The sequence below is a fragment of the Prionailurus bengalensis genome, chromosome B3, assembly GCF_016509475.1.
Source record: "Prionailurus bengalensis isolate Pbe53 chromosome B3, Fcat_Pben_1.1_paternal_pri, whole genome shotgun sequence".
Lineage (NCBI taxonomy): Eukaryota > Metazoa > Chordata > Mammalia > Carnivora > Felidae > Prionailurus > Prionailurus bengalensis.
The window spans coordinates 114,816,592-114,844,412 of record NC_057355.1 but is presented as its reverse complement, the minus strand read 5'-3'; the positions used below and the strand labels follow the sequence as shown (position 1 = coordinate 114,844,412).

Below are 27,821 nucleotides of genomic sequence, written 5' to 3'. Positions count from 1 at the left end.
TTCTTTTGGCAAAAGAAAAGACCCACGCCATTGGTTCATGTCTCACATGACCAGCAACTCACTCTCTATCACTGTAATTATTCAAAAATATCCCGCAAGTTACATTCCCTTTTCTCTCACTGATGGAAAGAAAGGCATATTCGATAAGCTAATACAATGGAAGAATTCTGACGTACAAAATGTCCTAATGAAGGGTTCTTCAGGAAAAACAAAAACAAAAACAAAAACAAAAAAACCCCAAAAAACCAACCACCCAAATGGGGAATTATGTAATTTTATCCTTGTATTATTCAGAAAATGGCAAGGGGGAAAATGCCATTCACTGTGTGTTCCTTGAGAACTTCCAATCAAGGGCTCTAGCCATTTAAAAACATGTTTCCTGGCCTCAGACTGGCTATAAATAAATTTAATAAGGATGAAAAAAAAATCACCGCATCATTTACAGTTCTCTCTCAACTCCAGCTGACAAAAATCCACTCCAGATGTTTGTTTTGCAAGAACAACAGCAAGAGGGTGAACTTCAATCGTGAGGATGAAAGTCCCAGAAGAAGGGGGTGTGTTTGAAGAGAAAGGGACAGCCAGGTTGGCAGAGAGGGTGTGGACAAACCTGGTTTGATACTGATTTAACAGAAACACGGTAATTAATTTATTTTGTGTGTAAGAAATCCAGTTTATTAGCCTTTCCCCTGTCTCATCACCCCTTTCAAAGCCACAGGGGCTTGGCTGGTGAAGCCTGAAATGGTTGTTTCATAACCTTTGCTTTTAAATTAAACAAATGACCTCAGATTTTGGAGCAGTTGTTGACTCAGGGGAAAGTATGCCATTAAAAGTGTGCCAGAAACAGATTTAATTGGTACAAGTCCCAAAAAGTGCTCGAAAGAGAACAGGCTTCCCGCATATAGATTTCAGGGAAATTACTCAAAGGCCGCACAGCTTTGTCAGAATTTGAGATGTGAAACAAGGCAGCTGAAAGACTCCATATCAAAAGGGTAAATTCAATTCAGGAGATATTAATCTGATTACCTAAGCAAGGCCGCGAATCGGATATGCTCCATTGTGCGCTCTTGTTCAACCTGGACAGCTGGAGGAGCCAATAGCTTCCTTTTCCCCGACATATAATTAAGTTTTAAGAGATGATCGAGTTACGGATACAAAGTTTTAAGAAATATTTCATTCAGGAGTGGTATTTACAGTGCTAGCCTGTTGCAAGGGACATTGTTCACTTTATTTCCTTGAGCCACACTGGAGAGTGTGTGGATCAGGGCCTAGGGGCTTGGTGTTTGTGTTTCAGGCTACAATAAACGCCCTCTGTGCACCTGCCTGGAGGAAAAACCAGTCCAGCCGCCTCCCAAGACAAAAGGGCCCTGTATTAAGTGCTGAAAACCCAGACGTGAACTGACCCTGTCAAATTCCAGCTAGAAAAAAAAAATCAATATTTTCTTCCAACCCCAAAGAAGTTGTCATGTAGGTTTCTGGCTTTCCTTTCTCATCCTCATGGAGTCTGAACAACAGTGATCTGTCAGCAGAAGTCACTTTCTTTCTCACGAGTCTCCTCACCTTTCTAGATTTCTTTCCTGATGGCGCAATCCATTGCCTGGCATACTGTAAGCTGTCCTCCAGTGATCAACATATACTCCCACTCTTTCTCCACCAGGCCCTTCCCCTGGAACTTCACCTCTAAGGATATATGTCTTTCCAAAGAGACAGCGTTACTAACTTACATGTTTTCAAAGATTTCCCAAACACCTGCTCATCACCAATTGCATATACACTTAGAACTGCAGGAATGTTTATCAGTAGGGCAGAATATCAAGATGACACTGTGCCATGCCCATCGTGGTTCCCAATGCTAGTTGGGCAAAGGCCTTAGTGGGTCATGCATACTAATTGCAGAGGACTCCTCCAGAGAGCTGTTCGGCTTGGACTCGTTCTAGAATTAGTCATGCTAGTCTCGGCTGATCTGTGCATTGTCGTGAAGAAAAGGGATTTCTCATGAACTTGGGAACCCAACTACATGAGGTTTCATTTGTGAAATTTCACTGGCGGCATGGGTAACTTTATCCCCATACACAGATGAATAAATTAACTAAGAAGCGCAAGGTGGTTCCCTCAACTTGAGAATGCAACTTGGTTACAAAACCAGAAAAGGATCCATTAATTGCAATCTCCTACTTCTCTAAGCCAGCCCTGAATAGAGGACAAAATTAATGAAATCATGATTTTGATAATTATTGAAAACTGCCATACATGGTAAGGCTTTGGCTGCAAACCATTTTTGAATATATTTGCTGATGAACAGCTAAACCCCCTTTAAGGGTTAACAGCTTTCTCAAGGTTGCCTCAACAGCATCTCCAAACTCTGACCCTGAGGGACAGGAAAACCAGATGATCAGCACAGGAAAGCCAGGTTCCCTAACATGACTACTCCAGCAGGATGTGCTTAATTGTTTGTGTCTGGAGTGAGCATAGGAACCAAGTGCAGTTTATCTGATGTGGTGCTCATGAAACAGCTGGCCAAAAAAAACAGTCACCCACCACAGGTGCTAAGCTGCACAGAGCTACCTTGGCCATCCGGGCCAGTTCTCAGTGAAACATGGGGCTGATTTACAGCCTGTAGTTTTATGAGTGATGGAGGCTGTCTGTTGGCTGATATAGGGCCCTGCATACCTTGTGACTCAGGACAGAATGGTCAGGGAGTCCATCTTCATGGTGTCCTAATACCCTAAGATGGTGGCCCAAGACACCCAAAAGTCCTGATGGTCTCTCCTCTCCATGAGTGCCCCACACATCTACAATCTGCCTCTCACATCCTGGTACCTCACCAAGTGCTATGCTCAGTGTGATTTTCACTGTGTGTGGACCTCTTTTCTGGGCTTTCCTATCTTTTCCTGTCCTAGCCATTGTAGCACAATACATACAACCTGTTTAGATGTAAGGTTTGGCTCCATTACTGTATGCAGGAATTCTAGGATTCCAAGATAAGGTTGACAAAAATTAGAATTAACCTTTATGTTCTAGAGGGTAGAGGCCAACCCTGATCTTATTCTTGTTATCCCCTGAACACCTAGCAAGTTTTTATATTATAGATGCTTCATATGTGAATGAATGAACAACTGAAAGAATGGAGCCAATGCTCAAGTTTTAGGTTGATTCTCATTCTTTTGGGGACAGTAAGGAGCTTTGCAATGAAAAGGAGGGGATACATTTGAACTGTCCCCATGACATCAGTGGCAGGCATATAGATGATGACTCATTGCGATGTGGGAAGAAAATGTTTGAATCTATTTCATTTTTTAAAACCTCTATTTCTGGTGTGTTTTATATAATAGTATAGTAGTTCTACATTTTAGAGATAGCAGTTTTACATATTTTGGGGTCGTGTGCCTAAAAACCATGAGTTGCGGATTCAAAAAAAATGTGAAGATTGCTGTTCTACATAACCAATATAATAGTGATAGTGACAAAGAGATGTGCTAAAATGCTCATAGAAGGTTTGGTCCAGCCTGGGGTTTGCTTTGTTCATCTTTTTTTTTTTTTAATTTTTTTTTTGTTTTTTTTAATATAATTTATTGTCAAATTGGTTTCCATACTACACCCAGTGCTCATCCCAACAAATGCCCTCCTGAATGCCCATCACCCACTTTCCCCTCTCCCCCAGCCCCCATCAACCCTCAGTCCATTCTGCTTTGTTCATCTTTAAAGGAGAAACAGAGAAGTTTGTCTGAAACTTGAAAAAGAAGTATCAATTTGCCCCTCAAAGAAGGAAACTTCACAAAGGCATCACCTAATGCAATATGTGGCTGAGGGAACAGAGGCCCAGAGAAGTTAAGTGACTTGCTCAAAATAACACAGGTGGTTTGTGGCAGAGCTGGTTGCTGAACACAGGTCTCCTAATTTGAAATGCAGTGCCTTATCTACTGTTAAAAACACCTCTGCTCTAAGGTCTGTCTGTAAACAGATTTCAGGGTGCCTACAAAGAAGTGGCCACAATTATCATATCACTTAGCATGGGACACTCAACTCTGGCAATGGCAGGCAGAAATACATGATCATACACTCAGCAGGGTAGTTGTATTAGCATCTTGTAGAACTGAGTATAATATACTGGTCAAGAGAACAGACTCTGGAGCCAGACTCTCAGGTTTGAATCCATGCTAATCACTAGTTAGCTAACCATCAGCAGCTTATGTAAATGCTCCAAGCTTCAGTGTCTTTGTTGCTAAAATGGAGGCAATAATGGAACCCCACAAATCGGCTGAGATTTTTCATGCTTAGTTTGGTACATATTAAACACTCAATATTATTATCACTAGCAAAAAGAGCACAAAACATTGATTAATTCCCACAGTGCCATTTAAATAATTTGCTATTTTCTCTCACCACCTAACAAAGAATTACAGATAAGCCATTTCTAATTATAAAATGCCTTGATAAATGGAAGACTCACCTGATGCTACTCAGAAGCCTGATGCACCAAAGAAATCTCTCCCAGGTTGATGAGGTGAGAAATCAAAACCAGATCTGGCCACCCAGACTTTAGAATGGTTAAAGCTTATTGCAAAGTTTCCATTCCCACCCAAAAGTGATTCCCCTCAAAGAGATCAAAATCCAAGCTCTCTAGTTTCATCCCCATTCCCTGTAACCTGTACATTGCTCCCCGAGAAATCTCTTTGAACCACAAAATAATCCTGCCTCTTCCTTGTTTCAATGGCTCCCCATCACCCTCAGGAAAGAATGCAAAGTGACTAGTGTGATGGGTAACACTTTTCACAACCTGGCCACTGCCAATCGCGACAGACAGACCTCATGCCACTCTCTTCTGTGCCAGCCACAGCACCCCTCCCATAGGTCCCCTATGGCACCTGCCTCTAGTCCATTACATGGGCTTTTCTCTAGGCCAGGAGCTCCCTTCCCAACCTCTTTCTCCTCTTGGGAACTGCTACTGATCCTTCAAGATCCAGCTCAAGTGTCTCCTCACTGGAAAGCTCTCCTAGAGAGCTTCCATCCCCAAACCAGGACTCATGCATGCTTTCCACAGTGATATCCTACACCTACAGCCATCACAGCACACTTCACTTACTCATCCATCACACTTTCCCCCTCCTGACTATGAGCTTTGTAAAGAGCTTTTGTCTCTGTAAAGAGCTTTTTAGCCCTTAGCATCTGCCTAGCACAGGACCTAGTAGATAGTAGGTCCCTAATAAACATCCTTTTTGTATATCAGACTAAACTACTTCAGTCACCACTCTGATGTCAATGTGGGAGAGTTCCCCTTCAAAAACAGAGTTATTAAGCTCCCATTCTTTCCCTTCTGACACTTTCCCTGCATTGCCTAATGTTATTTATCACACATATTCAGTGCAGGTACATAAAGTTGAACACACTTTAGAGGAATTTTAAAGCATATATGTTATGTCCAGTGAGAAAAATCACAATAGCAGTTTCATGCTTCTTTAAGGTAAGTACACATCTAAAGCTTCAACTAATTCTTTGATTGCCCCTCCTTTGCAGCCGTAGGTGCCTCATTGATTCATCAAATATTTATTGAGGAACTACTATTACCAGGCACTATCGTAGGCTGTGATGATCCAGTAGCGAACAAAAGAGACAAAGATTCCCACCTTCAAGGAGTTTACCTTCTAAAAAAGATTTTTTAACATTTATTTTTGAGAGACAGAGAGAGACAGAGCATGAGCATGGGAGGGGCAGAGAGAGGAGGAGACACAGAATCTGAAGCAGGCTCCAGGCTCTGAGCTGTCAGCACAGAGCTTGATGCGGGGCTCAAACTCACAAACTGCGAGATCATGACCTGAGCCGAAGTCCAATGCTTAACTGATTGAGCCACCCAAGGGCCCCAAAGAGTTTACCTTCTAATGACCACAAGACAAGATTTTTTTCTTTTTCTTTTTTCTGATTACCTGAGTTTTGTATCATCTTGTGAAAGTACAAGCTATTTTCCTTGGTTGCAGTTTGATCCCTGAAAGGTCAAGGTGGGTCTTTCTGGTTGGGCCTTGGATCTACCCCTTAAGCTCCATCAACCACTTATTCACTGAGGTTTGTTTCCTGGGCTCTACTTTTAAATATTTCAATTATTTATTCTATCTCGGGGGGGCATGTTCTTTTGTCACTTAGAAGCACTTAAGTTGTTTTGCTTCTAGCCTCATTCATCTATATATTGTATTTAAAAACAAAACGAAATTTGTCCCCTTAATCCCTAGCCCGCTGGGCTATCATCCATCCTCTATGGCTGAAAGTAATACTTCCAAAAAAAACTTAGATTCTCTTAGATGTTTGTGTGGGTCTATTAGTTTAGAAACATGGTTAAGAAAATCAACATCACAATCTAGAATGACCTCACTGTCTTCCATTGAAACACAGAATCCCCTCCCTAGCACATGCACACATACACACACGCACACATCTGCATTTAACCCATCAAACTCAGACCGTCTCCTGAAGGTAGGGAGTAATTTTGTTCCAGCATATCATAAATTGTGGAAAGGACTGAACTTACAGAATTCTCCAGTACACATATTTCAGTTATCCAGCTGCCATCTTGGCTTCTCTGGTTTATCTTGTCTTAAGCAGTGGTAAATGATGGCTGACCATGGGCTATAGCTTGTGCTAAGTGCTGGTCACATGTCCCTGAATAGGAGGTAACTTAAATATAAGTAAGCTTAGGCCTCACGTCTCATTGGATTATAATTATTTAGAATAGGTAGTAGATTCCAGATAAATAGAAGAGATCTATCGCATCCCTGAAGAGAAACTCTAGGGTTGACTGTAGATATAAAAAAAATTTAAGAGGAATCAGATGGTTATTTGAGACTGGAAAAAAATGTTTTTAAATGTTCTTGTTGTTGTTTTTTAAACAATGTATTGGCTCAAAAGCACAGACTAGCAATAGGTAAGTAATAGCAATCAGTTGATAAAGAAGAAGGAGAAGATTCTGAGAATGGATGTGACTGATGGGATTGACAGAGGTACACACACCTGTTTTTAGAAGCAAACTTATAATGATATCTGCTCAGTCAGACAAAGTTCTTTAACTAGTCTCCTTGGGAGCTCAGATGGAGACACATTCTTCTTGGTATTCTTGGTGCCTAACACAGATAAGAAACCCACTGAATAAAGAATTGTTCTCAAAGTATGGTCCCTAGACCAGCAGTTTCAACAACGCCTGAGAATCTGTTAGAAATGCAAATTATCTGGCCCCTCTCCTGACTGAATGAAGCCCTGGGAGTGGGGGCCCAGCAATGTATACATTAATACCCACCCCACCCTCACCCCTGGTGATTCTAATGCATGCTGAAGTTTGAGAACCACTGGAATAGAGGTTCTGGTATGGAAACACAACCACTCTATATCCTTGACTAAAGAACAGCACTACTCTATCTGGAAAGATCGTCCATCTTCTTTGATTGAGCATGTGGCTTTGGAAGGGATGCACATGGAACTGTAAGGGAGGAAAGAGAAACATTCTCAGCCACTCAAATAAGCCTCATCAATCATGTTGATCAAGGAAATGACGTGTTGCCAATGGATTATCTTCACATTCTTCTCACAGGGGCTTTGGGAAAAGTCATAAACTCCCTAATGTGGCATGCCAGATGTCCACGATCCACACTGCCTACTTCTCAGGTCTCATCCCTTGCATTTCTCCTACATACACCCCCCTCCCCCATACTCCCAGTCATAAGGAATTATTTCACCTCTTCACAAGACCATGCTCTTCCCATCATATCTTTGGTAATGATATGCCCTCTATCTAGAATGTCATTTTTCCATCTCTGTATTCTCAGCACTAAGTATAGTTGCTGGTACACAATGGATGCTCCACTTCCCTAGATATTCAATGAGTTCATTGTCTCCCTACTTCCAATCTCCCTATCCCTAACCTTCCTACACATCTCATCCAGATAACCTTGAGAGTGCATAGTTATGATCATTTTAGCATAAAATCTAAATTCAGTCTGGCATTCAAACTCTGGCCCCAACCCATTTCTAGATTTATTACAAATGACCACCACAGGCAAATGAGGCTCCTTTGCCCTCTTCCCAGCATATCCTGCATTTTCTTACAACACAGATCCCAGATTTACTGAGTACTCTCCAGGAACTATAGAATACAGTAGTGATCAAGACAAAGTCCTGCCCTTGAGGCGATTATATGAAAGCAAAGGAGGCAGGCAGTAAACCCATAGGTTAATTTATAATATGAGGTCAGGTAGTGATAAGGACAATGAAGAAAATTAAAGCAGACTTGGAAGAAAGAAGAGGATGGGATGGGGCTAGGGGCTCCATCTTAGATAGAGAGGTGAAGAAAGACTTCTCTGAGAAGAGGACCCTTGAGCAACACTGAATGTAGTGAAAAAGGAGGCCAAGGAGGGGATATGGACAAGTGCTCCAGTCAGTGGGAATAGCAAATGCAAAAGTGCAGAGGCAGAAACACTTTGGTGAATGTGAGAAACAAGAGTGTGGGCTATGAGGCTAGAATAGACAGGGGGGAGAGTAACAGGAGATACGGGCAGGACATGGCCCATTTTGAACTTAATGCCTTAGTTCATAGCATTTCCTGATCTTTACTCGTCTTTGCCTGTTGAAATCCTTTCTATCCCTCAAGTGCTATCTCCTATATTTTCCTCCCTGGACCCTTCAGATTCCCCTCTGCTGAAAGAGATGTGTTCTTCTTCCTAAATTCTGGAAGCTTTGGTGCACACCATCTTGTCTGAAAGCACCACACACATTCTACCTAATAATGTTCTCCTTTAGAACTATTCTCAAACTACACTGTAAATATCTTGTGGGCAAGGACCATATCTTGCTCATTTCTGAATTTCCTATAACATTAACATAGTGCATATAGCAGGGGCTCTACAACTCACAAAATCATCAGGTTGGAAGGCACTTGAAAGTCTCTTCATTGAGCCAAAAAAGTTGTTTTTGGAGGGGCCATAGCTCTAAAACTATACTAATATATGCAGGAATTCAGCTATTGCATAGGAAATGTCAGTATGACCAAATGAAATGCAGCTTAATCCAACCAGTATTTATTGAGTGGCTTATCTGAAAAATGGAGAAAAGCAAAGCCCTCAGAGAGAACTGAACCTAGGTCAGAGATCAGCTGGACCATCCTTGGGCTAGACCACCTTGCCAGACCCTGTTATAATCCTCCCCACATCCTAGCAAAGATCACAAATGCATTCTGGGTTTTTCATGCCACATTACGATGCAAACTAAGTTATCCTCTGGGCACCACTCCTAGAAACCAGCCATTCTTCCCTTCTTTATGATCTCTGACCTAGAGGTTTCTCATATTTGGTATAGAATTCTCTTTGATGATGGTAAACACAAATCTGACCTCAGAAAATCCTTCCAATTTGAACCCCTCTGGGATCACACCCCCCCAACTCCCCAGCATCTCATTCTTGGGCTTTTGGCCCCATCATCTCTGTAGTTGAAGCAATTGACAAGACTGGCTTTGGTGTTCTTGTCCCTTCTGCCTTCATGACACTGAGATGGTAACAGGAACATGTGCAGATCTGGGAAATTAGTCAGTAAATCCTAAGTAGTGAAGAAGTCTGTGGATAAGAGTAAAATATTTTCAAAATATCTAGCCCAGCCTTCCCATGAACCACCTCAAAGACCGTCCCCCAAGAAAGCTCTCTGACGTTCATCTAATTTGATCGTAACGTACCTCATGCTTCCAATGTGTCTCTCTTTGGCAAACTATTGCTAGGAAAACAGAGCTCCTGACCAAGAAGCACTTCCTGGTGACTCACTTCAGTGTTCCCTTCCTCCTATTGATCCCTCTTCCTTGGTTCTGTCACTCCCTGGTCTCCCTGCTGCACATCTTTAACAAGCTCCTGTCCCTTTTGAGATTTACAGCTTGTCAGACCTTTGCATGCCATGTCCATCCTCTCTCAACTCTAGCTGCCCCTACCTCACATAATAATAAGTAGGCTTTCTTTAGCTAAACACCACAGGGTTTTAGTGCTTTTAATCTTTTTCTATAAATTAGGCCTTTCGTGGCATCTGAACAGCTGTTGGAAGTAATATACATTCAGCTAAGTGCCATGGATACCAGGGAGGATGGGACATGGGTAGGTGTGGTGTGTCCCTTGTGAATGGAAGCATGTGAGGTTGTGTGTGTTGATATATGTCCTGTGGCTTGGGGATAAAAGGTCAAAAGGTCACTAGGGCCCTTAACCATTTTTATCCAAAACCCACTCCTAAGAGGCAACAGTATCCAAATCCAGGCTTTCATGGGAGGGGCTCTAACTTCTGTTCCTGGCACCAGCACCACCACCACTTGCTTATTGTGTGGCCTTTGAGTAATTCCCTTTTCTCCTTCATGCTTCAGTTGCTTGAGGTGGTTTAAGTGATTCATCATTTTAGGACATTTTAAAATGCTATATAGATATGTTAATGTTAACAATGCTGATCACAGTTGTTAATGTTAACCTCATAGGCACATGGTGACACTTTATGTTTTCAAAGCAATAATTACAGCCAACCTGCACCATACCCCTGAGAAGTGGATTTTTAAGGCTGCTCCACTCAGACTCATTTGTACATGGTCCTACCCCAACCAGTGCACATTCTTAGTCTGGGATTGGGCTGTGGAGGGCCTTGGAGCTAAAGTATGGAGAGAGTTCTGTTAACTTGACCAACCAACCCCAAAGTCTGTGGTTAATGGATTACAAATTTGGGTAATGCTGGACAATAAATTACAACTATAATAATAAAGCTGAAAGTACACACAATTTAAGCAGAAACACCAGTGTTTTTTATCGGAAATGAAAGAAACCATTGATCATAGCAACTGTCTGAGATTAGCAGGGAGCCACATTTTCAAACATCCTGCAGTAAATCCAGAGCAGATCCAGCTGGAAAGCAAGAGTGGAAATAAAACTTGAAAATTCATACCATGCTTTGAAGTTTGCTTCTTTCACAACCATAAGTCCCTGATTCGCCCCAACCATTCTGAGCTGCTCTTGCTTGTTGAATTTATTTTAAAAGAGACACAAGCCATGCACTTGCATATAATCTTTCAAAGGAACTCCAGCTTTTTGCAGGGATGGTTGCTTGAGGAGTATGAATCCCAAAATACTTTCTCTTGCACATGAAATCAGCCATCAATTCAACTGGAATAGAAAGGCTTCCAATACTAAAACTAGAAACCACTCTTGGTTCTAGTAAGTACCACTTTTTCTCTTAAGTTCTTTCCTGTATTACCCATCCATGCACTTTTAATTTTTAGTTTTCGAGTGCTATTATCTGTCAAAAACTATTAATGCTGATAAGAGGATACTAACATGCCAGACGCTAGAAATGCCAGGATGGCAGCCTAATCATGTCTTCCTTTCCATGAAGCTGTCTGGGACTCCTGAAATGGGCTGTGTCACCACACTGAAGTTACTGCTATCCCATTAAGTCCTCAGAGGAGAGAAAGCCAATGGTGCAGGTTGAGCAGAGCTTCAATCTTGCACAGGAGCCACTGTCACCATACGTCAACCTCACCTACCAACTGTGCTTGTGTGGACAGGAGCCCAGTCCTTCTGCCCAAATCCCAGATGACTTTAGAATAGCGCATGGAGCCTTGGGCCAGCTGGACGGTTAGATCCTTTCTCTGCTGATCAGTATGGGGAAAAGGGATATTCCCTATGACTGAGATCCAGTCACTCTTAGTATTTTCGATGACCACCAGGAAGAATTGGCAAGGGCATCTAAGAAACATGTCCTTGGCCACAGAACAGTCACAATAACCTAGTCAATAACCAGTCACTCGACTTCGTAATAATCTAGTTGCCTGAGTTTCTGTCAACAAAACAAAAAACTAAAACGGAAAATACTTTGATTCACAGAGCCTGGTTGAGAACAATGTAGATTATAAAACCAGAAATCTGGATTTCCACCCTTAGGTTCATAGGGCAGTGATTTTTGGTCAATTTGCATAAGTCTTGAAGGTTCCATTCTCCCCACAGAATGAAATAATGCTTGTGAAAGGCAGGCTGAAAATTGACAAGCACACTGTACCTATGAGAAGTTATTCTAAAAAAATAGGGAAAATTCAATTTGTCCTCTCTTTCCTTCTCCAGGCACAATGCTATGGGGCAGGAGCAATGCAGAGAAAGTCCTTGACCTCTGGGGTCCGCTTCTCTCTTCTTGGGCTCTCCCACCTGGGAACTGGATAATTCAAGAGTGGAAGAAACCCCAATGAAGGGAATCATACCATGGACCCAAGCAGTGAACATGGTTCCATCAACATGATCCAAGCAACAAGCCAGCCACAAACTTAGTAAGGGGGGGGGGGGGGAACTAGCAACACAAAAACAAAGAACTCTCAACTTTACAAACACTGGGAGGGCAACAGCTGGTCAGCTGAGATTAAAGGAGCGTGAGAGAGCACCTCCCCATCTCCTGACTTCTCCTCCCCCATAGAGGTCCTTGCAGCCAGTCAGGGCTTGCTTTTACAGCTCTGTGAAGATGACCTTGTTCCAGCTAAGATAGGGGCTCTTTTGATCTCAGCAGGGGGATGCTCTGGGCCTGCAGCTGGCAGATATTAATAGTACAGAATCCGCTGGGGTGGAAGAGATCTCTCAGTTGGGCCAGGTCACTTATATTCATTCCCTGCTCTGCATCAGAGCAGAAGGGACTTCATTTCCCTGAATTGGCCCCTGCTGGGTATTTCCCTTAGGTCAACTCAGATCATTTTATCGCTGGCTGCTCTTGGCCGCTTGTTCTCACCCTACAACCGTTTTCAAGGGAGCACTGTTTAAGCCGTGCCCTCTGCTCTGCAGCTGAAATCTATTACAGGGCAGGGTGGACCCTGAGCTCACCCCATCGGTGTGTTTCTCGCTCTCACAAGTTTGCACACACATCTTCTTGTGTATAGGTCTGTGTGGGGGAGAGGCAGAGAGGGCAAGAGACAGACAAGACAGGAATTGTTTAGAGTCAGGAGAGAGCAATGTGGGGAGAGGAGGCTCTTACAAGTATGCCAAAGTATCAATGCTAAGATTCCTGAAGATCCTTTCTATTATGCTTAATCTAGGAAAATACAAGGCCATTCTTCCCACACCATAAATCAGAATTTTAAAACCCCACCAACAAGTGAATACTCCTGATCTTCAGACCCACATCATGATCTCACAACGGTAGAGCTAGAAAAGACTTCAGCAATGTTGTATTTATCCAGCCTGTCCTTTAATAGAAAAAAACCCAAGTTATCAAAAGACCTGCCCAAGATCACAGAGCTAATAACACAATGTCAAAGCTGATACACGGGATGCTGGAGACAACAAAATAATTTATACCTATCAGTCATAGTGGCATTAACAACCATTGCAATGTATTTGAATAGGCAGGTATAAATGTTCTAGGAAAATGTTCTAGGAAAATTGTCCATTTTAGTTTACTGGTAAGGAACTTCATTATAGACTTCAGGAAAAAATATTTCTATAGCCTCTTTACCTGCTCAGCTATACAAAGGAAAGCTCTAGAAAAATCAATTATTTCCATTGCCCCTAGGATTTCATAATTTTAAAAAGTCGTCAAAGGATGAGCGGGTAAGTCTCCCCTTGCCCTGAACACACCTTTACCATTTTCTGGAAGCAGTTACACCGGAGCCCCAAAACAATTTCCTTTGTATCTGTTTTGTTCCTCTTCTTTGCTTAAGATAAGAAAGCCAAGACAAAGCAAAGTACTATTACTTATTGTTTTTTTTTAAAGTTTATTTCTTTTGAGAGAGAGAAAGAGAGAGAGAATCCCAAGCCTACTCTGCACCATCAGTATGGAGCCTGAAATGGGGCTCAAACTCATGAACTGTGAGATCACAACCTGAGCCAAAATCAAGAGTCCAACACTTAACTGACAGAGCCACCTAGCCCCCCCCCCCTGCTGGTTTTTAAATAAGGAAACAAAAATTTTTTTTCTCCTCAAGGCTGACTAAATGAGTGTGTGTGTGTGTGTGTGTGTGTGTGTGTGTGTGTGTGAAATAAATCACAATTTTTAATCAGGTGCTTTGTGTGAGTCTCATGGTTACTGTTTACAAAGTATTTACTTTGGTATCCATTCAGCATTTATTTACTGCCTACTATAAGCCTAGAACTTTTCTAGTCACTTAGGCACAACCATAGATGCAAAAAGAATACAAGATAGCCGGTGCCCTTAAAAAAATCTTCCGGGGCGCCTGGGTGGCACAGTTGTTTAAGCGTCCGACTTCAGCCAGGCCACGATCTCGCGGTCCGTGAGTTCGAGCCCCGCGTCGGGCTCTGGGCTGATGGCTCAGAGCCTGGAGCCTGTTTCCGATTCTGTGTCTCCCTCTCTCTCTGCCCCTCCCCTGTTCATGCTCTGTCTCTCTCTGTCCCAAAAATAAATAAACGTTGAGAAAAAAAATTAAAAAAAAAAATCTTCCAATCTACGGGCACCTGGGTTGTTCAATCAGTTGAGCATCAGACTTCAGCTCAGGTCATGAGATCACAGTTAGTGGGTTTGAGCCCCGTGTCAGGCTCTGTGCTGACAGCTCGGAGCCTGGAACCTGCTTCGGATTCTCTATCTCCTTCTCTCTCTGCCCCTCCCCTGCTCTGTGCTGGGTGTCTCTCTCTCTCTCTCTCTCTCTCTCTCTCTCTCAAAACTAAACATTAAAAAAAAGTCTTTTTTTTTTAATCTTCCAATCTAGTCAGGAAAACATGAAAAGTTAAATTAGTTTTCCTAGACCTTTTCTTTAGAAAGCAGAACAGGTAGAAGGGTCACAGAGGAGGAAGAAGGAGTGAGACCAGTGCAGACTGGAACAAACAAGGGGATTTTGTGAAAGTGGTGGCCTTTAAATAAATCTTGAAGGGGTCAGGGAATTTGGGAAGAAAGGAAGCAGTAGAAGTGAAAAAGGGAAATGCTATTCTAGATGGAACATGCTGTCTCTGCAGTGGAATGGAGACAGGAGTGGGGAGTGGTGGGCAGAAAGTCAACATGGTTGGCATAGGAGTTCACCCAGGACACTGGCAAGAACCAAGGGGAACAGGAAGAAAAGGGCAGACTGTGAGGGGTAAGGAAGCATTAACTGTCTCTAGTGGTATTTTGGAAACTGATCCACACAAAAGAGAAGAAAAGCAAAAAAATCCTGATTTTTAGCATGTGCTGATTCCCATGGTGTAAATCCTTCCACCCTGGCTGATTTCAAGCTAACAAACCACAAATTCCTGAATATTTTAAAAGTGACTTCTTGATTTAAGCCCATTCTCAGGAAATGAGCTAAAACAACTCCAAGATTTCTGAGTAGGAAAGTGACACAGTAAAAGGAAGCCAGATTTGGAGAGTTTAATTTGGTGGTGGCAGAATGGAAATGGCAGCGAGGCTAGAGTTGGGAGGCCGTTTTGGGATCTATAAAAATAATCTAACTGTGAGTTTAATAAGTCAGCTGATCACAATACAAATTACAAAGAAGAGGTGCCTGGCTGGCTCAGTCAGTAGAGCATGCAACTCTTGATCTCAGGGTCATGAGTTCAAGCCCCACACTGGGCATGGAGCCTACTTAAAAAAAATTGTATACTATCCATAAACATTTTTTTAAAAATTTACAAAGAACAGGGGACAGAGGAAAAAATATTATCTGGAAAGAAGAGCCAAGAAGACTGGATGACAGGAGTGCAGGGAGGGAAGAAGAGTAAACGATTCAGGTTTTCAGTCCAGGTGATGGGGAAGAGATGAAACATCACTGAATGTGGAAATAGGGGATGCAGGGCATTTTACAACTTTAAAAAATAAGTAATTAGGGTTTTTTTAAATGTTTATTTATTTATTTTGAGAGAGAGTGTGTGTGAGTGGAGGGAGGGAGAGAGAGAGAGTAAGACAGAGAATCCCAAGCAGGCTCCTCACAGACGAGCCCCACTCGGAGCTTGATCTCATGAACCATGATATCATGACCTGAGCCGAGATCAAGAGTCAGACGCTTAACTGACTGAGCCACCCAGCTGCCCCCAAGTAATTAGTTTTCACTCTGAAAAACACCGAGAAGCAAGGGCTGTGGTCCTTCCAATTCTCGAGATGGTAAACTGCGGCCAATCCATGCAAGACCACCTGGCAGTCAGGAGCCTCACCAGGCCTCCAAGTCCCATCTGCTCCCTCATGAAGACTTCGCAGAAAATGGAAGCACAGAGGGATCTGTCACAGCTAATGCACATTTATCCAGCCCACAACCAGCAGAGCCCCGAAATGTCACATAAGAACTTTCAATAAAACTAGAAACCACCCACTGGCTCAGTGGTGTAATTCCCCTTGCTACGTAAACCATAGCCAGCCTGACCTTTGCTAGCATGGGAGGGTGGAGAAAAGTTTGCAGATTTACCGACGTGGAGAGTTTTTCTTCATCTTTCTGTAAAGCTGGTTGGGAATGCCCCATCTCCAGCACATGATGCCGGTATACACTTTCAGCCAGTCCCAAAGCACCCAGCACCAGCAAAAGGCTACATTGCCATGGGACCACCAGGAAAGCCAACCTGTGAGCATCAATCTCAAAAACCAAGCCACTCAGCAGTTTGCCAGCCCTCGTACTAAGGACCCAAAGCAACCTACGGAGCTGTGACAAGGCTCAAGGTAGAGGTGATGGATATCTATGAGGGTGCTTCACTCAGATGAAAAGGGGAGCTTGCCTCTGGAGACAGGGCAAGAGACTCTCCAAATAGAAGGGATTGGATGCCAGGAAAGTTAGCTAAGCTAAACCTCCAGGCTCTGGCTGGGTTCACTGGTCAGGGCCTGTTAGCCCAATCTCCCCGCGCAACATGGGGCAGAGAGGAGAGGCCGTGGGACTGTACGTCAGTGTCAGATTTCAGCCCCTCTAGGACAGATCCCTTACCTTCAGACAGGGACAAATCATCAGCTGGAGACACCAGGTCTGCCTGGGAAGCTAGGGCTCCACTTAGATGCGTTGTAATTTGATTCGTCAAGATAACCTGTGAACAGACAGGGAGAAGGTGGGGGAAGAGAGAAGAAAGAGAGCAAATTAATTATTAGAGCTCTCAAAAGACAGACTGTGGTTCAGGGGAGGACTGATAAGCACACAGGTAGGAAAACCCCAGCTCCGACTTTCATCAGTTTTATCTTTAGTCCAGAATATCTAGCAAAACCTATAGGTCACTGAAAACACAGAAAACGGGAAACACGCTTCTTTTAGAGCTTAAACCACCAATCAATTCTTTCTCAATGCTGAGTAAATTGGGACTGAGAGGTGCTGTCATATTAGCTAAGTAACAGAAGTCTACCCAGAGAGAATTAAGATGCATTGGAACACATTTTGTCAAACTTCAATTTGTAGGATTATATCCACAACCCAAGACATTGCTAGTGCTAAATAAAAGCGGTAATTTAAAATTTGAATGCCTACAGCGTCTTCCTTATTAACTCAAGGTCAGAGTTTTAGTTCCAAATTTGTGAAACTGTAATAAGATTCATCTGTAAAGGAACAACACTGTTCTTTTAAATTCATTGAACGCCAACAAAAAACTTCCAATCTCGCTATGTATTTAAAACACAAATTAATATAATCCTACCTATGCAAAATAAGGCTCATGACATTTCAAATCCATATGATCCACTGCCACACAGTGGCACTTGATTCAGCCAAGAAACCATTCTTTTCCTGAAAAATCTTCACTTAGAAAGTTTACTATATTGTTTAGAACCCTGAAGGAAGAATACACTACAGATTCTCTCCTGGAACATTACAACATGACTCACGCCACAATCATTTCTCAAGATTTTGTTCCCATGATGCGTAAACACTGTGAGCATCTTGGTCACTCAGAGGAAACCTCCCTTCTGCAAAGGGTACTAGGCATTTAGTATCTGGAATAAGCATCTCGTTGGACTGTCTTGGTCTGTCCCGAGGGTCAGCTATGATTTTGCTGCCACCCTAATTTGAACAGAAATGGAAACTGTCTCTATTCTTTATTGTCCAGCTTCTCAGCCACACCTCTGTCACTGTCTCTTGAACGAACCAGGGCCACGTTATAAATCCTATACCAATGGCAGTTTAATTGAGGGCTGAGAGGTGGAGCATGATGGCAAGGTCAGGCAAAGAAACGAAGTACTCTATTAGCAAAGACGACCTTTCCAAGGTCTTTGTTGTGTCAGCTAGGCTTGTGGGTCTCTAGCTATGCTGTAGCGATGATCAGACAGTGCAGCCTTCTGCTGAGTATTTGCTAACCTTGCCTTCATATTCTTCTGTATTGCCTCTTTTCATCTGGACTGGTGAGAATCACATACTATATGCCTTCAATTACAATGGCTTTATACAGTCAAATCACAGCCTGCTCTTTCAAGAACAAATGTTCATTTTTAGGAGTATGAATAAAAATGAAGTCCATTTCTCTCTTTATAATATAAGGCATATGCTCTGGAGTTTAATAAAACTGGGTTCAAATTCTGACTCTGACACTGTGCACCTTGGGAAAGTTACTTAAACTTTTGAGCTTCATTTATTCATAGGTAAAAATCACACCTATCTTATAGAATTTTTACCAGAATTCAGTGAGATAATCAATGTGAGGTACCTAACATAATGTCCGGCACATAGTAAATATTCAATAAATGGAAGCCATATACTGTTACCATATATAGGTTAATAAGTTAGTAAATGCCACGTGCTTCAGACGACTGGATCTAATGTGAGAACACTGAATTACAATTTTCTACATTAGGATATACTTCAGTACTTGATCATTTCTACCAATCCTTAGTCCTTCTTAAGTTTTATTCAACTGCTAAGAATTTATGTTAAAATACCAGTAAGAAAAATAACAGTTATTTAAAGGCAGGTCAATAAGATACTGAAAATACCATGTGTTTTATTTACCAATAAGCAAAACACTGTTATCTGTCTGCCCTAGTTTTTTAAAATGTGAAGCTTCTGAGAGATCAAAATAGGTAAGCTCTACTTTTTTAGAGGATTCTTCTATAACATGGCTTGGTGAAAATGAAATAACTCTAATGATATGGCAATAGTAATATGAAAAAATATATATATTGAATACTTACCTTCCAAGGCAGGTTACCATATACACAGGAGAAAATAAAGAGGTAAAGGCACCATATGTCTTCTCTAGAAACTTGTAAGTTAAAAGACAAGCCATTTACCAAAATATTCAGTTCATTTTTCCCCTCAATTTCATTACCATTCCACTATAATGGAAACTTGTCCTGAGATGATGGTTTTGTTATACCCAACTATTAAGTTCTATTCTGCGGAACCAAAAACCAAACTGCAGACGTCCCTCAGAAGGCACTCACTCCAATTTACACTCCCAATGGAAGACTAGATGGAAGAGAAAACATTTCACTCTCCAATGGCAAGAGAATCAGCTCCTAGGGGGTTTTGCTAATAATCCTCTTTTTTTTTTTTTTTTTAATTGTGCATCAGAAAGCAAAATCACTGAAAGGATACATAGCAACCAAACTCAGGGGTTTGCTAATCACACCATCTTACTAAATTGTTGTGGTTTTCTAAACCCGTGTTCAGTAAAATGATAGAATGGAAACATTTTCAAATAGCATCAATTACAAATAATCACGACTTGGGCAGAAGCCTATAGACATGTTGTCCTCTGAGGCAATCTGGAGACTTGAAAACTACACTCTTAAAATAACTTATAAAATACTACTACAGTTTATAAACAGAGTCTTAACACTATCTGGTTTCTGAAAATTTGTTCTGACACTTCAGAAGGGCTTTCCTGCTGCTTTGCTCCATTGGAAAGCTTGGGGCTTCTGATGCTTGGTACTATATTTGTGTGGCTGCAGTTTGCACAGTAGTAGGGTTAGCACTTGAGAGTCAGACCGGAGTTCAGACCCTGGGTTCTACCACTTACTCCATTTCTCTCTTTCATAAGTATGACATTGGACAAGTCTCATAACCTCTCTGGTATGATAATTCTGAACTCACAGGGTTTCATTACACTGGATAATGCATATAAGGTCCCCAGCATTAGTGCCTGACCAAAGGTAAATGGTTAAATGTTAGTCCTCATGATTGTCTTTAGTTATCTTTTAATAACTGGTACCTTCCTTTTTATTTATATTTTTAATGTTTTATTTCATCCTTACACCCTCCTCACACCCCCTGCTCCTGGTCCAGAATACATTCTACCTTAGGGGCCACTGTGTGTCTAGTCTGATCCACCTGACAGTGAACTATTAGAAGTATTTCTGCTGGGGACTCCAGGAGTAGCCATTTAGTATATTCTAGCCCATGGTGAGTACTGGAAAATGGGGGACAGAAGAGAAAATAAGACAGCCCTGGAAAAATCAGGGTGAAGACCTGTCAGATCCAAAGGCCAAAAGAAGCTCCTTTTATTTGACTCTTGGAAGGTGACGAAAAATGGATTTATGGTCAGTTGGGGATAGAATAGCAGAAGAAAGGCTCATTTTCAACAAAACAATAACTCAGTATTTACAAGTCAGATTTTTTTTAAAGAGCTAAGTATATGGCACATGCCCTCATTCAACTTTCTGTGGGGGCAGGTGAGAGGCAAAATTTGTAATCCCCACTTTCTACAAGGTGAACTAGAGTCACCTGCCTGAGATCAATAGCATAGATAAGAGGGGTGTGCAGGCCTCCTGCCACTCTCCCTCCTAAGGCAGCAGCGCAGAGGAGAGGAGAGAGAACGCTCAGCTCAGACCCGAGGGCAGGTGACTTCTCCAGACCTTAGGTTCCTTTGTTCATTATTTTTAGTGTCCAGAAATTACAAGATTATCAGTCCTACACTGTAACAAGCCCAATCTTGTGACAAGAGTCCTTTTGGATTCGAATGCTATGAAATAACCCTAAGCGAAGTAGGTAAATAACTTCAGCTTCTACCAAAGTGTCAAGCATTTGAGGTGATCTGAGCGGAATTCTGCCTCTCTTCTTCATGATTTTCAGTGGCCCCAGATGCATGTGGCTGTCATTTCCGAGGCCCACAGAAGGCCTGGAATCTAAAGCTCTTCATGAAACCCAGGTCTGTGTGCAGGAGTTTAAGGGGGAGGCTGGTCTGGAGGAATCACGAGGCACCTCTGGGGCATTTCTATGCCCATAAAAACACCCACTTCTTCCTCCCACCCACTCTCTGGCAGAAACCTGCTACAATCTAACACAGAGATTCAGACAAGTTTCAAAATCACTTTAATTGGGCCTGTGGGGCTAGGTGCAGTGATTGTCCTGATATTCCTGTTTGTCTAGGCAAATAGGCAGTGCACCAGATACCCTGGCCAGCCAGAGAAAGGGCATCATCCAAGCAACAGAGACAGAGGCCGTGAGCTGGCTGTGCTCACAAACTGCCTACCTGTCGCCAAACCTAGCACTCTCAAAATGACAGAGCTCTGCTTTTCAGAGGTTCTGAAGGCAAGGTTTAAGTTTTTCTTCTGTTTGCATTGAAAATGGTCTATCTGCCCAAGGTACACTTTCTTAAACTGTTATTTTTGGTATCTAAAATGATCCTAATTGCCAGATAGGACAGTGCTCGAGCCTTTCTACCTAAACTATAGGTCTTGGATAAGTCAGAAAAATTCTGGGTTTTAATCCTGGCTCTGTTTAAGGGTCGCTGAATGTCCTGCTTTTAAGAAGACAGAGGCCGGAATTTTCCTGTGAGAAATTGTTAAGGTTCATTGAGTCCTTTCATCACCAAGGCTTGAGAGAAAGGCCCTGGAGTGGTTTTCACCAAACTCTCCTCTTGCTTCCCAACCATGACAGTGTCTGCCCCAACCCATCTGCTGCCTAGAAGCAGGGAGTGAGAGGGAAATGGGGTGGGGGTAGGAGAGTGGGGGAGGACAGGAGGGGTGGTGGGGAGCTCTGGGTGCAGTGCAGGGACAGGGTAAGCGCCCACAAGGGCACGCCTAGAGGCCCACACTCACAGACTCATGCTTCTTCCCTGACAGCTCCCCATCCCAACTCCTTCCTGTCGCTTCCAGCATTGAAAAGAGATACCCCGTATTTGTTGTGAGGAAAAGTCAGACCAAATACCATTGTAGTTTGAGCATCACAGATCTGGTTTTACTATTCCCTGGCTTAATTTTGCCAAGCTCTGGGAAATTAGCAATCATTCCACTATGAAAAAATAATCATTTTTTCTTTAGCTTCAGCCCAGAAAATAAATATCAACTGTCAGTTCTAGAATAAAGAACTGATAAGGTTTTAGTATTCCAGCCTGCTTGAAGGTCTGCATGACAACTGTTTTCTGGGAAAATCTGAAAGGCTGTGGGGGATTTTCCTTTCAAAATATTTGTGGCAAAAGGACCAAACTTCAATTTGACTTGAAGAAAACACTGTTGTGGGAATCAGGCAGCCTGCCTTTTATTTCTGGCTGTGTCGCTAGTCTGCTGTGCAATTCTGGAAAATACTCCTAACCTCTCTATACCTAAAAAGTGTTGGGTCCATAATAGATGTCAAGAAAAAAATGTATAATGAATGGCTTTAAATGTAGCAGGCTGCTATGAAAAATGTCATATATTTCTTAAATTTATTTTTTTAAGTTTTATTTATTTATTTATTTGGGGGGGGGGGGAGAGAGAGAGAACACACATGAGTAGGGGAGGAGCAGAGAGAGAGGGAGAGAAAGAGAATACCAGGTAGGCTCTGTGCCATCAGCACAGAGACCTACAAGCTCAAATTCATGAACCGCAAGATCGTGACCTGAACCGAAATCCAGAGTCAGACGCTTAACCAACTGAGCCATCCAGTGCCCCCAAAATGTTATACATTTCAATTTGCGTTAGGATGAGTGTTATACTTAAAATTCCACCTTATCATTGTTTCTCATCATCTACCCTTAAGAAATCTGTTTTACACAGAACCAATTGGCAGTGGCTGAGGAAGAGAGGAGGAAAAAAAAATGAGGGACACAACTTCAAATAATTTTGCATTTATGGTGAGAATACTTTCAAATCTCGATAAAAATTCAAACCTCTTACTATGGACCTGGAGGAAAATCTGTTGTAGGTTTCACTGTGGAATTCACAGGCGATGCTCAAGAAACACTGTTTAGTAGGAGAGTCCCTCAGGTAGGAGAGTCCCTGATGAAGATATTGGCTCAGTATGAGGCCACATAGATGAAGAGAAATGAATCTCCACAGCTTTGCACAAACACACACTCAATCATACAGAGATTGATAATAATACTGTTTCTGTCTCATGTTAGCCATCGTCTAGACCACTGAGTTCAGAAGAAATGCATTGAAGTAAAACTGTGCCTGCTATTTGGTCAAAATAAACATCCAAGAAAACTGTAGCACTGTAGGGTGGCTTTCTCTTTGGCCTACTTCTCCAGGGGTACACATGTGAGGGGATGCAGTGGAAACTGGGCTGGTGGCTACTGTGTAGGCGTGAAAAGCTATGGTTCCACTGTCAACATGCTGTTCCACTGGCTCTGATGGGGCTGAGGTTAACACATGCTGGTTCCGGGTCTCAAATGGGGTGACAGTTGTAATGAGGCCACAAACAGCAGCCTGGTGTGCTGTTTCCACCTGCAGCCCAACCTTGGCGACATCCTGTCAGTGATCTCAGGGTTGTTGCAGGAAATAACATGCACCATTGGTGAACTGCGACAGTGTGTGGCAGTTCTAAAGGTGCACTCGCCAACTGTATGCAATTTTGCCATTAGCATGGGACCAAATAGGCCTCTGGCCAGCTGGGGCTTGGAAATGGACAAGGCCAATTGCTGGGTGACTCTGAGGTTCACAGATGTGGAAGAAACCTTCCTACCAGCCTTCACTGCACCATGTATTTCTTGTGGCCAAGTCGCTTTTGCGTGGTTTGTTTGGTTGTCCTCGCCCACTCCATTACTGCCCACTGAGCACCACAGAAAGGCAGGGGAGGTGAATTTCCAACAGCCCCCTGAGTTTCTGCTGACCTTTTTAGGTGTTTTTGTTACTTGATGGTGCTTTCTATTCACGTGTACGCCTGGGCTCTGGGGATTCCCCTCTTTTTATTTGCAAGGAGGGTTAGAAAGACACAGCTTCATGATCAGTCCATCACAGGCGGCTGCTATTGACTGATTTCCCCTCCTGAGACTCATTTGAGATCAAGAAAATAGTTGTGTTGAGTCACTTGCTCCCAGGGGTCTGAAAATACAGCTCTTGGGGGAGTCCAGTCTGATAAACACCAACTCTGCTATACTCCAGCCCCAGCCATTCTTATAGTGACTTAAGTAGGGAGGAGCTGAAGCCCAGAGGGGCCACTGACTTCCACCCCACCTCTGAGAAGCCTCCAAAGGAGGATGAGCCAACACTAATCTGACTTCTGTATTTCTAGGCCATTAAGGCAAATGGCATTCCAAGAGCTCTCCAAACTCAGTAACTGGGTGCATTGCATTCAGGTATTGGAGATGTATTCTATCTCCAAAGTGAATCTGTAGCATAAAATGAGAGCAAAGGTCATTCACAACCTGTTCAAAAGGAGTTCAAAACATCTGCCTAGGAACAAATATCCAAGATAGCAGCCTCATCAGATACGCCTTTGAACAAAAACTATTTGATATCCTCATAGAAGGGATATTGTGTAAGGCGTGTTTTTTATAAGGGGGGCAGGGAGTTGGGAGCTGAAGCTATCTGTTTGTGTCCATACTTAAATAAATGACATCAACATACACAAACAATAATAACCTACAATTAAACAGAGTCAACATAAGAGAGACAGAAGAAGAATGGCCAGAACAAATACATTAAAATGGCTAAATATTTACATAATGAGTGAGGACGGGCCTCCCTCCATGGCAATGCCCTTGGAGTGGAGATCTTTGATCACAGTCACTAACAAGCCAGCTCCCAATCATGTGCTACAGGCCCATAAAATGATGTCCTGGCCAAGGGCAAATCATACTCAAGGCACAAGCCCCAATGCCAGATGACAAATAGCCTTTTAGAATCTCTAGTGTGTACCCTGGTGGCTTGGGAATGGCCCCCCAGAGTGCTGTCCTAAGAGGAAGTGTGAGGTTTTGTCAGGCCTCTGAGTTGCTAGAGGGGATGGTGAGGGACATGAGCTGCTAAATATAACTGCAGAGAAGTGCTATCCTATAATTTTTTCCTTCCTCATTTTGCGTTGCCTATCTTGATGTTCACTTCTCATCTAATGTCATTAACAAGAATAATGACAGCATTTCATGTGTGTGTGATGCTTTATTTCTCTTAGATTTTTAAAAAAACTATTTAGAGAGAGAGAGAGAGAGAGAGCAGAGGAGGGGCAGAGAGAGAGAGAGAGAGAGAGAGAGAGAGAGAGAGAGAGAGAAAATCTCAAGCAGGGTCCACACTGCCAGTGAACAGCCCAATGTGGGGTTTGAACTCAGGAACCGCAAGATCATGACCTGAGCTGAAATGAAGAGTGTGACGCTTAACCTACTGAGCCACGCTGGCACCCGTGATGCTTTATATTTTTCAGAGGATGTTCACAGAATGGTCTCAGTTGATCCTCACTACCTCATGAGGGAAGCTGGGCAGTAACTGAAGCTGCTGTTGTATGTTAGGAGGGTGGGCTCTTGAACCAGACCTCCCGGGGCCTCTGTCTCAACTCCACCACCACCCAGCTGTATCATTTCAGGTAGATAACTTAATCTCTCTGTGCCTCACTTTCTTCAACGGTGTAATGAGAGGACAATTGTACCTGTTGTGAGAATAAATGAGTTAGCACAGAAAGCACTTAAGACAGTGCCTAATACCTAGCAGGTGCCTAACAACTATTAGCTTTTTACTTATTGTATCTACCCACGCCAGTTTTTCCAGTGGGAACACTGAGGTTTATGACATCCTCACTCTATCTCTCTGTTTCTCGTGGTTCACTCACTCCAGCTCTCATCCCCATGCCAAGTGCTCCAGGCTGAAATGTCCTTCTTCACTCTTCTTCACGCTTCCATCTTTGCAGAGTCAGTTCAAATCCCACCTCTTCCATGAAGTCTTTCCCAACCATGCTCTCTGCAACTAACTGATCTCTCAGTTCCTAATGCTCCCATTTTAGAATCGGTACCAAGTAATTCGGTACAAGGATTTTTTTCTCTATGTCACATGTTATTCTTACCTCTCTACCTACAGTGTAAATGTTCTGAGATTTCACGTGTTTTTGCCTTCCTGTCCCCATTCTAAAAGCGGGAAGGGAGAAGGGAGGAAACTAATGTCTACTTCCTGTGGATACAACCCTGTACCAAGTGCTTTACATACATTAGCTCATTTCATCCTCACACCTCAATGAGGCAAACATTATTATCATAATTTTGAAGACGAGGAAACTGAGGTTCAGAGACATTGAGCAATTTTCTGAGACTACGTAGCTAGCACACAGAAGAGCCAGATTCACACTAGGTCTGTCTGGACCTCTAGTGCATGCTGGTTCTTCCACACAAAATGTTCTTGACAGGAAAATTCACAGCCTCGTGGACATTTGTTGATCCATTTCTTCAGTGCATGGCATTTGCTGGTATCAGACTGACCAAGTGCCATGTTATTTAATGCAAAATCACATTAAAGGAAAACTGTACCAAATGTTTAAGAGTAAGACAAACTTTCAGCAGCCGGCTGTTAGAATGCCGTTTGGTAGAGCTGGAAACACTGAGTCTTCAGTCCAGGGAGGAACCATGCTCCAGCAGGTATGGCAAAAGAAAAGACACAGGCTCCTGGATTCTATTTCTGTCTTGGCCATGAACCTTCTGCTAATATTTTCACTTCTGCTAAAATGTGATGACAAGAGTTTCAGAAGAAAGGTTGCCACATGAGAGCAGAACGAGAACAGGCAGCTAGCTGGTTAAATGAGGTAGAGCCACAAACAACACTGGGATCTGGGCAAGGAGCTCACAGCTGGGACAAATTCCATTCGGGCAGTTATCTTTCCAGCTCCGCTTCAACTCACAGAGAACAGCACTGGGTATGCTGCAATCCTTAAATATTAATGATAATGGTATCTGTGTTTTTAAATACCCTAAAAGGGCTATCTTTAGTTTACTTAGGATCCATGCGACCACTCAAAAAGTGTGTTCTTGCTTTCCAACTTGCAGTGTTTGCATTTCTTTGCAGACTGGCTACACCACACAATGGTGAATCAGTTGCTTCTTCACATGGTTGGTAATTGATTCACAAAAGGTATTAGTGCTGGTGCACTGTGGTGGAGGCCCTGGTCTTACGGTGAAGACCCAGCAGGGATGGAGGTAGTTGGGGCAGAGGTTTATTCTTGGTTCTTGACATCATCCAGCCAAGAGGCCAGGCCTGGAAGGACTCGTGACCCGGGTAGGTTTGCAGCCATGCCTGCAGTCATTTAAGGGGCATCACCATGATCCCCTTTGAAAAAAAGGAACGTGGGACCTGTGGGTGGTGGCTTTCCATTTCTGCATATCTGAAGTCCTACTGAATTCAGAATCCTGGAGCTGTGGACAAGTCTTGTGGAAGACTTCTTGATCCCATCCAGGCCTGGAAAGGGATAGCCACTGCAAAACGAATGCCCAGCTGCTTTGGAACAGGAGAACAAGGAAGCTCTTCTCTGTCTGGTTATTTACAGCACAGCCTTCCTGCTCACGGACTCCTCCTGCCCTCCCCAGGACCACACTGAAATGACTAAATCTGCCTGTTACTCCAGTGAATCCAGTCAAATAAATAAGTCAATTCTCTTTAAGTTTGTGGTCTCAACTCCTTGTTGGTTTATTGCAAAATTAAAGGGCACACAGAGTAGAACCATCAATCAGTAACCAGCAGAGGAATAAGCTCTTTGTGGAATGTACTGAGAAGCAGGAAAGAAGAAGAAAAAAAAAATGAAAGGAAACCTCATGAAATGGTCATTTGTTAGGAGAACAGAGAGGGAAAAAAAAATCCACATTTCACATGCA

At 42.8% G+C, this 27,821-nt stretch overlaps 1 protein-coding gene across 3 annotated transcripts in view; it reads right to left on the bottom strand.

The window, feature by feature from the left end:
• RAD51B (RAD51 paralog B) overlaps window positions 1–27,821 on the bottom strand; it is a 646,020-nt gene that overhangs the window by 214,928 nt on the left and 403,271 nt on the right. For all 3 annotated transcript variants that reach the window (XM_043554364.1, XM_043554363.1, XM_043554365.1), the window contains exon 8: window positions 16,850–16,946. In XM_043554364.1, the coding sequence (XP_043410299.1) occupies window positions 16,850–16,946 (97 nt within the window). The remainder of the gene's footprint in view (window positions 1–16,849; window positions 16,947–27,821) is intronic.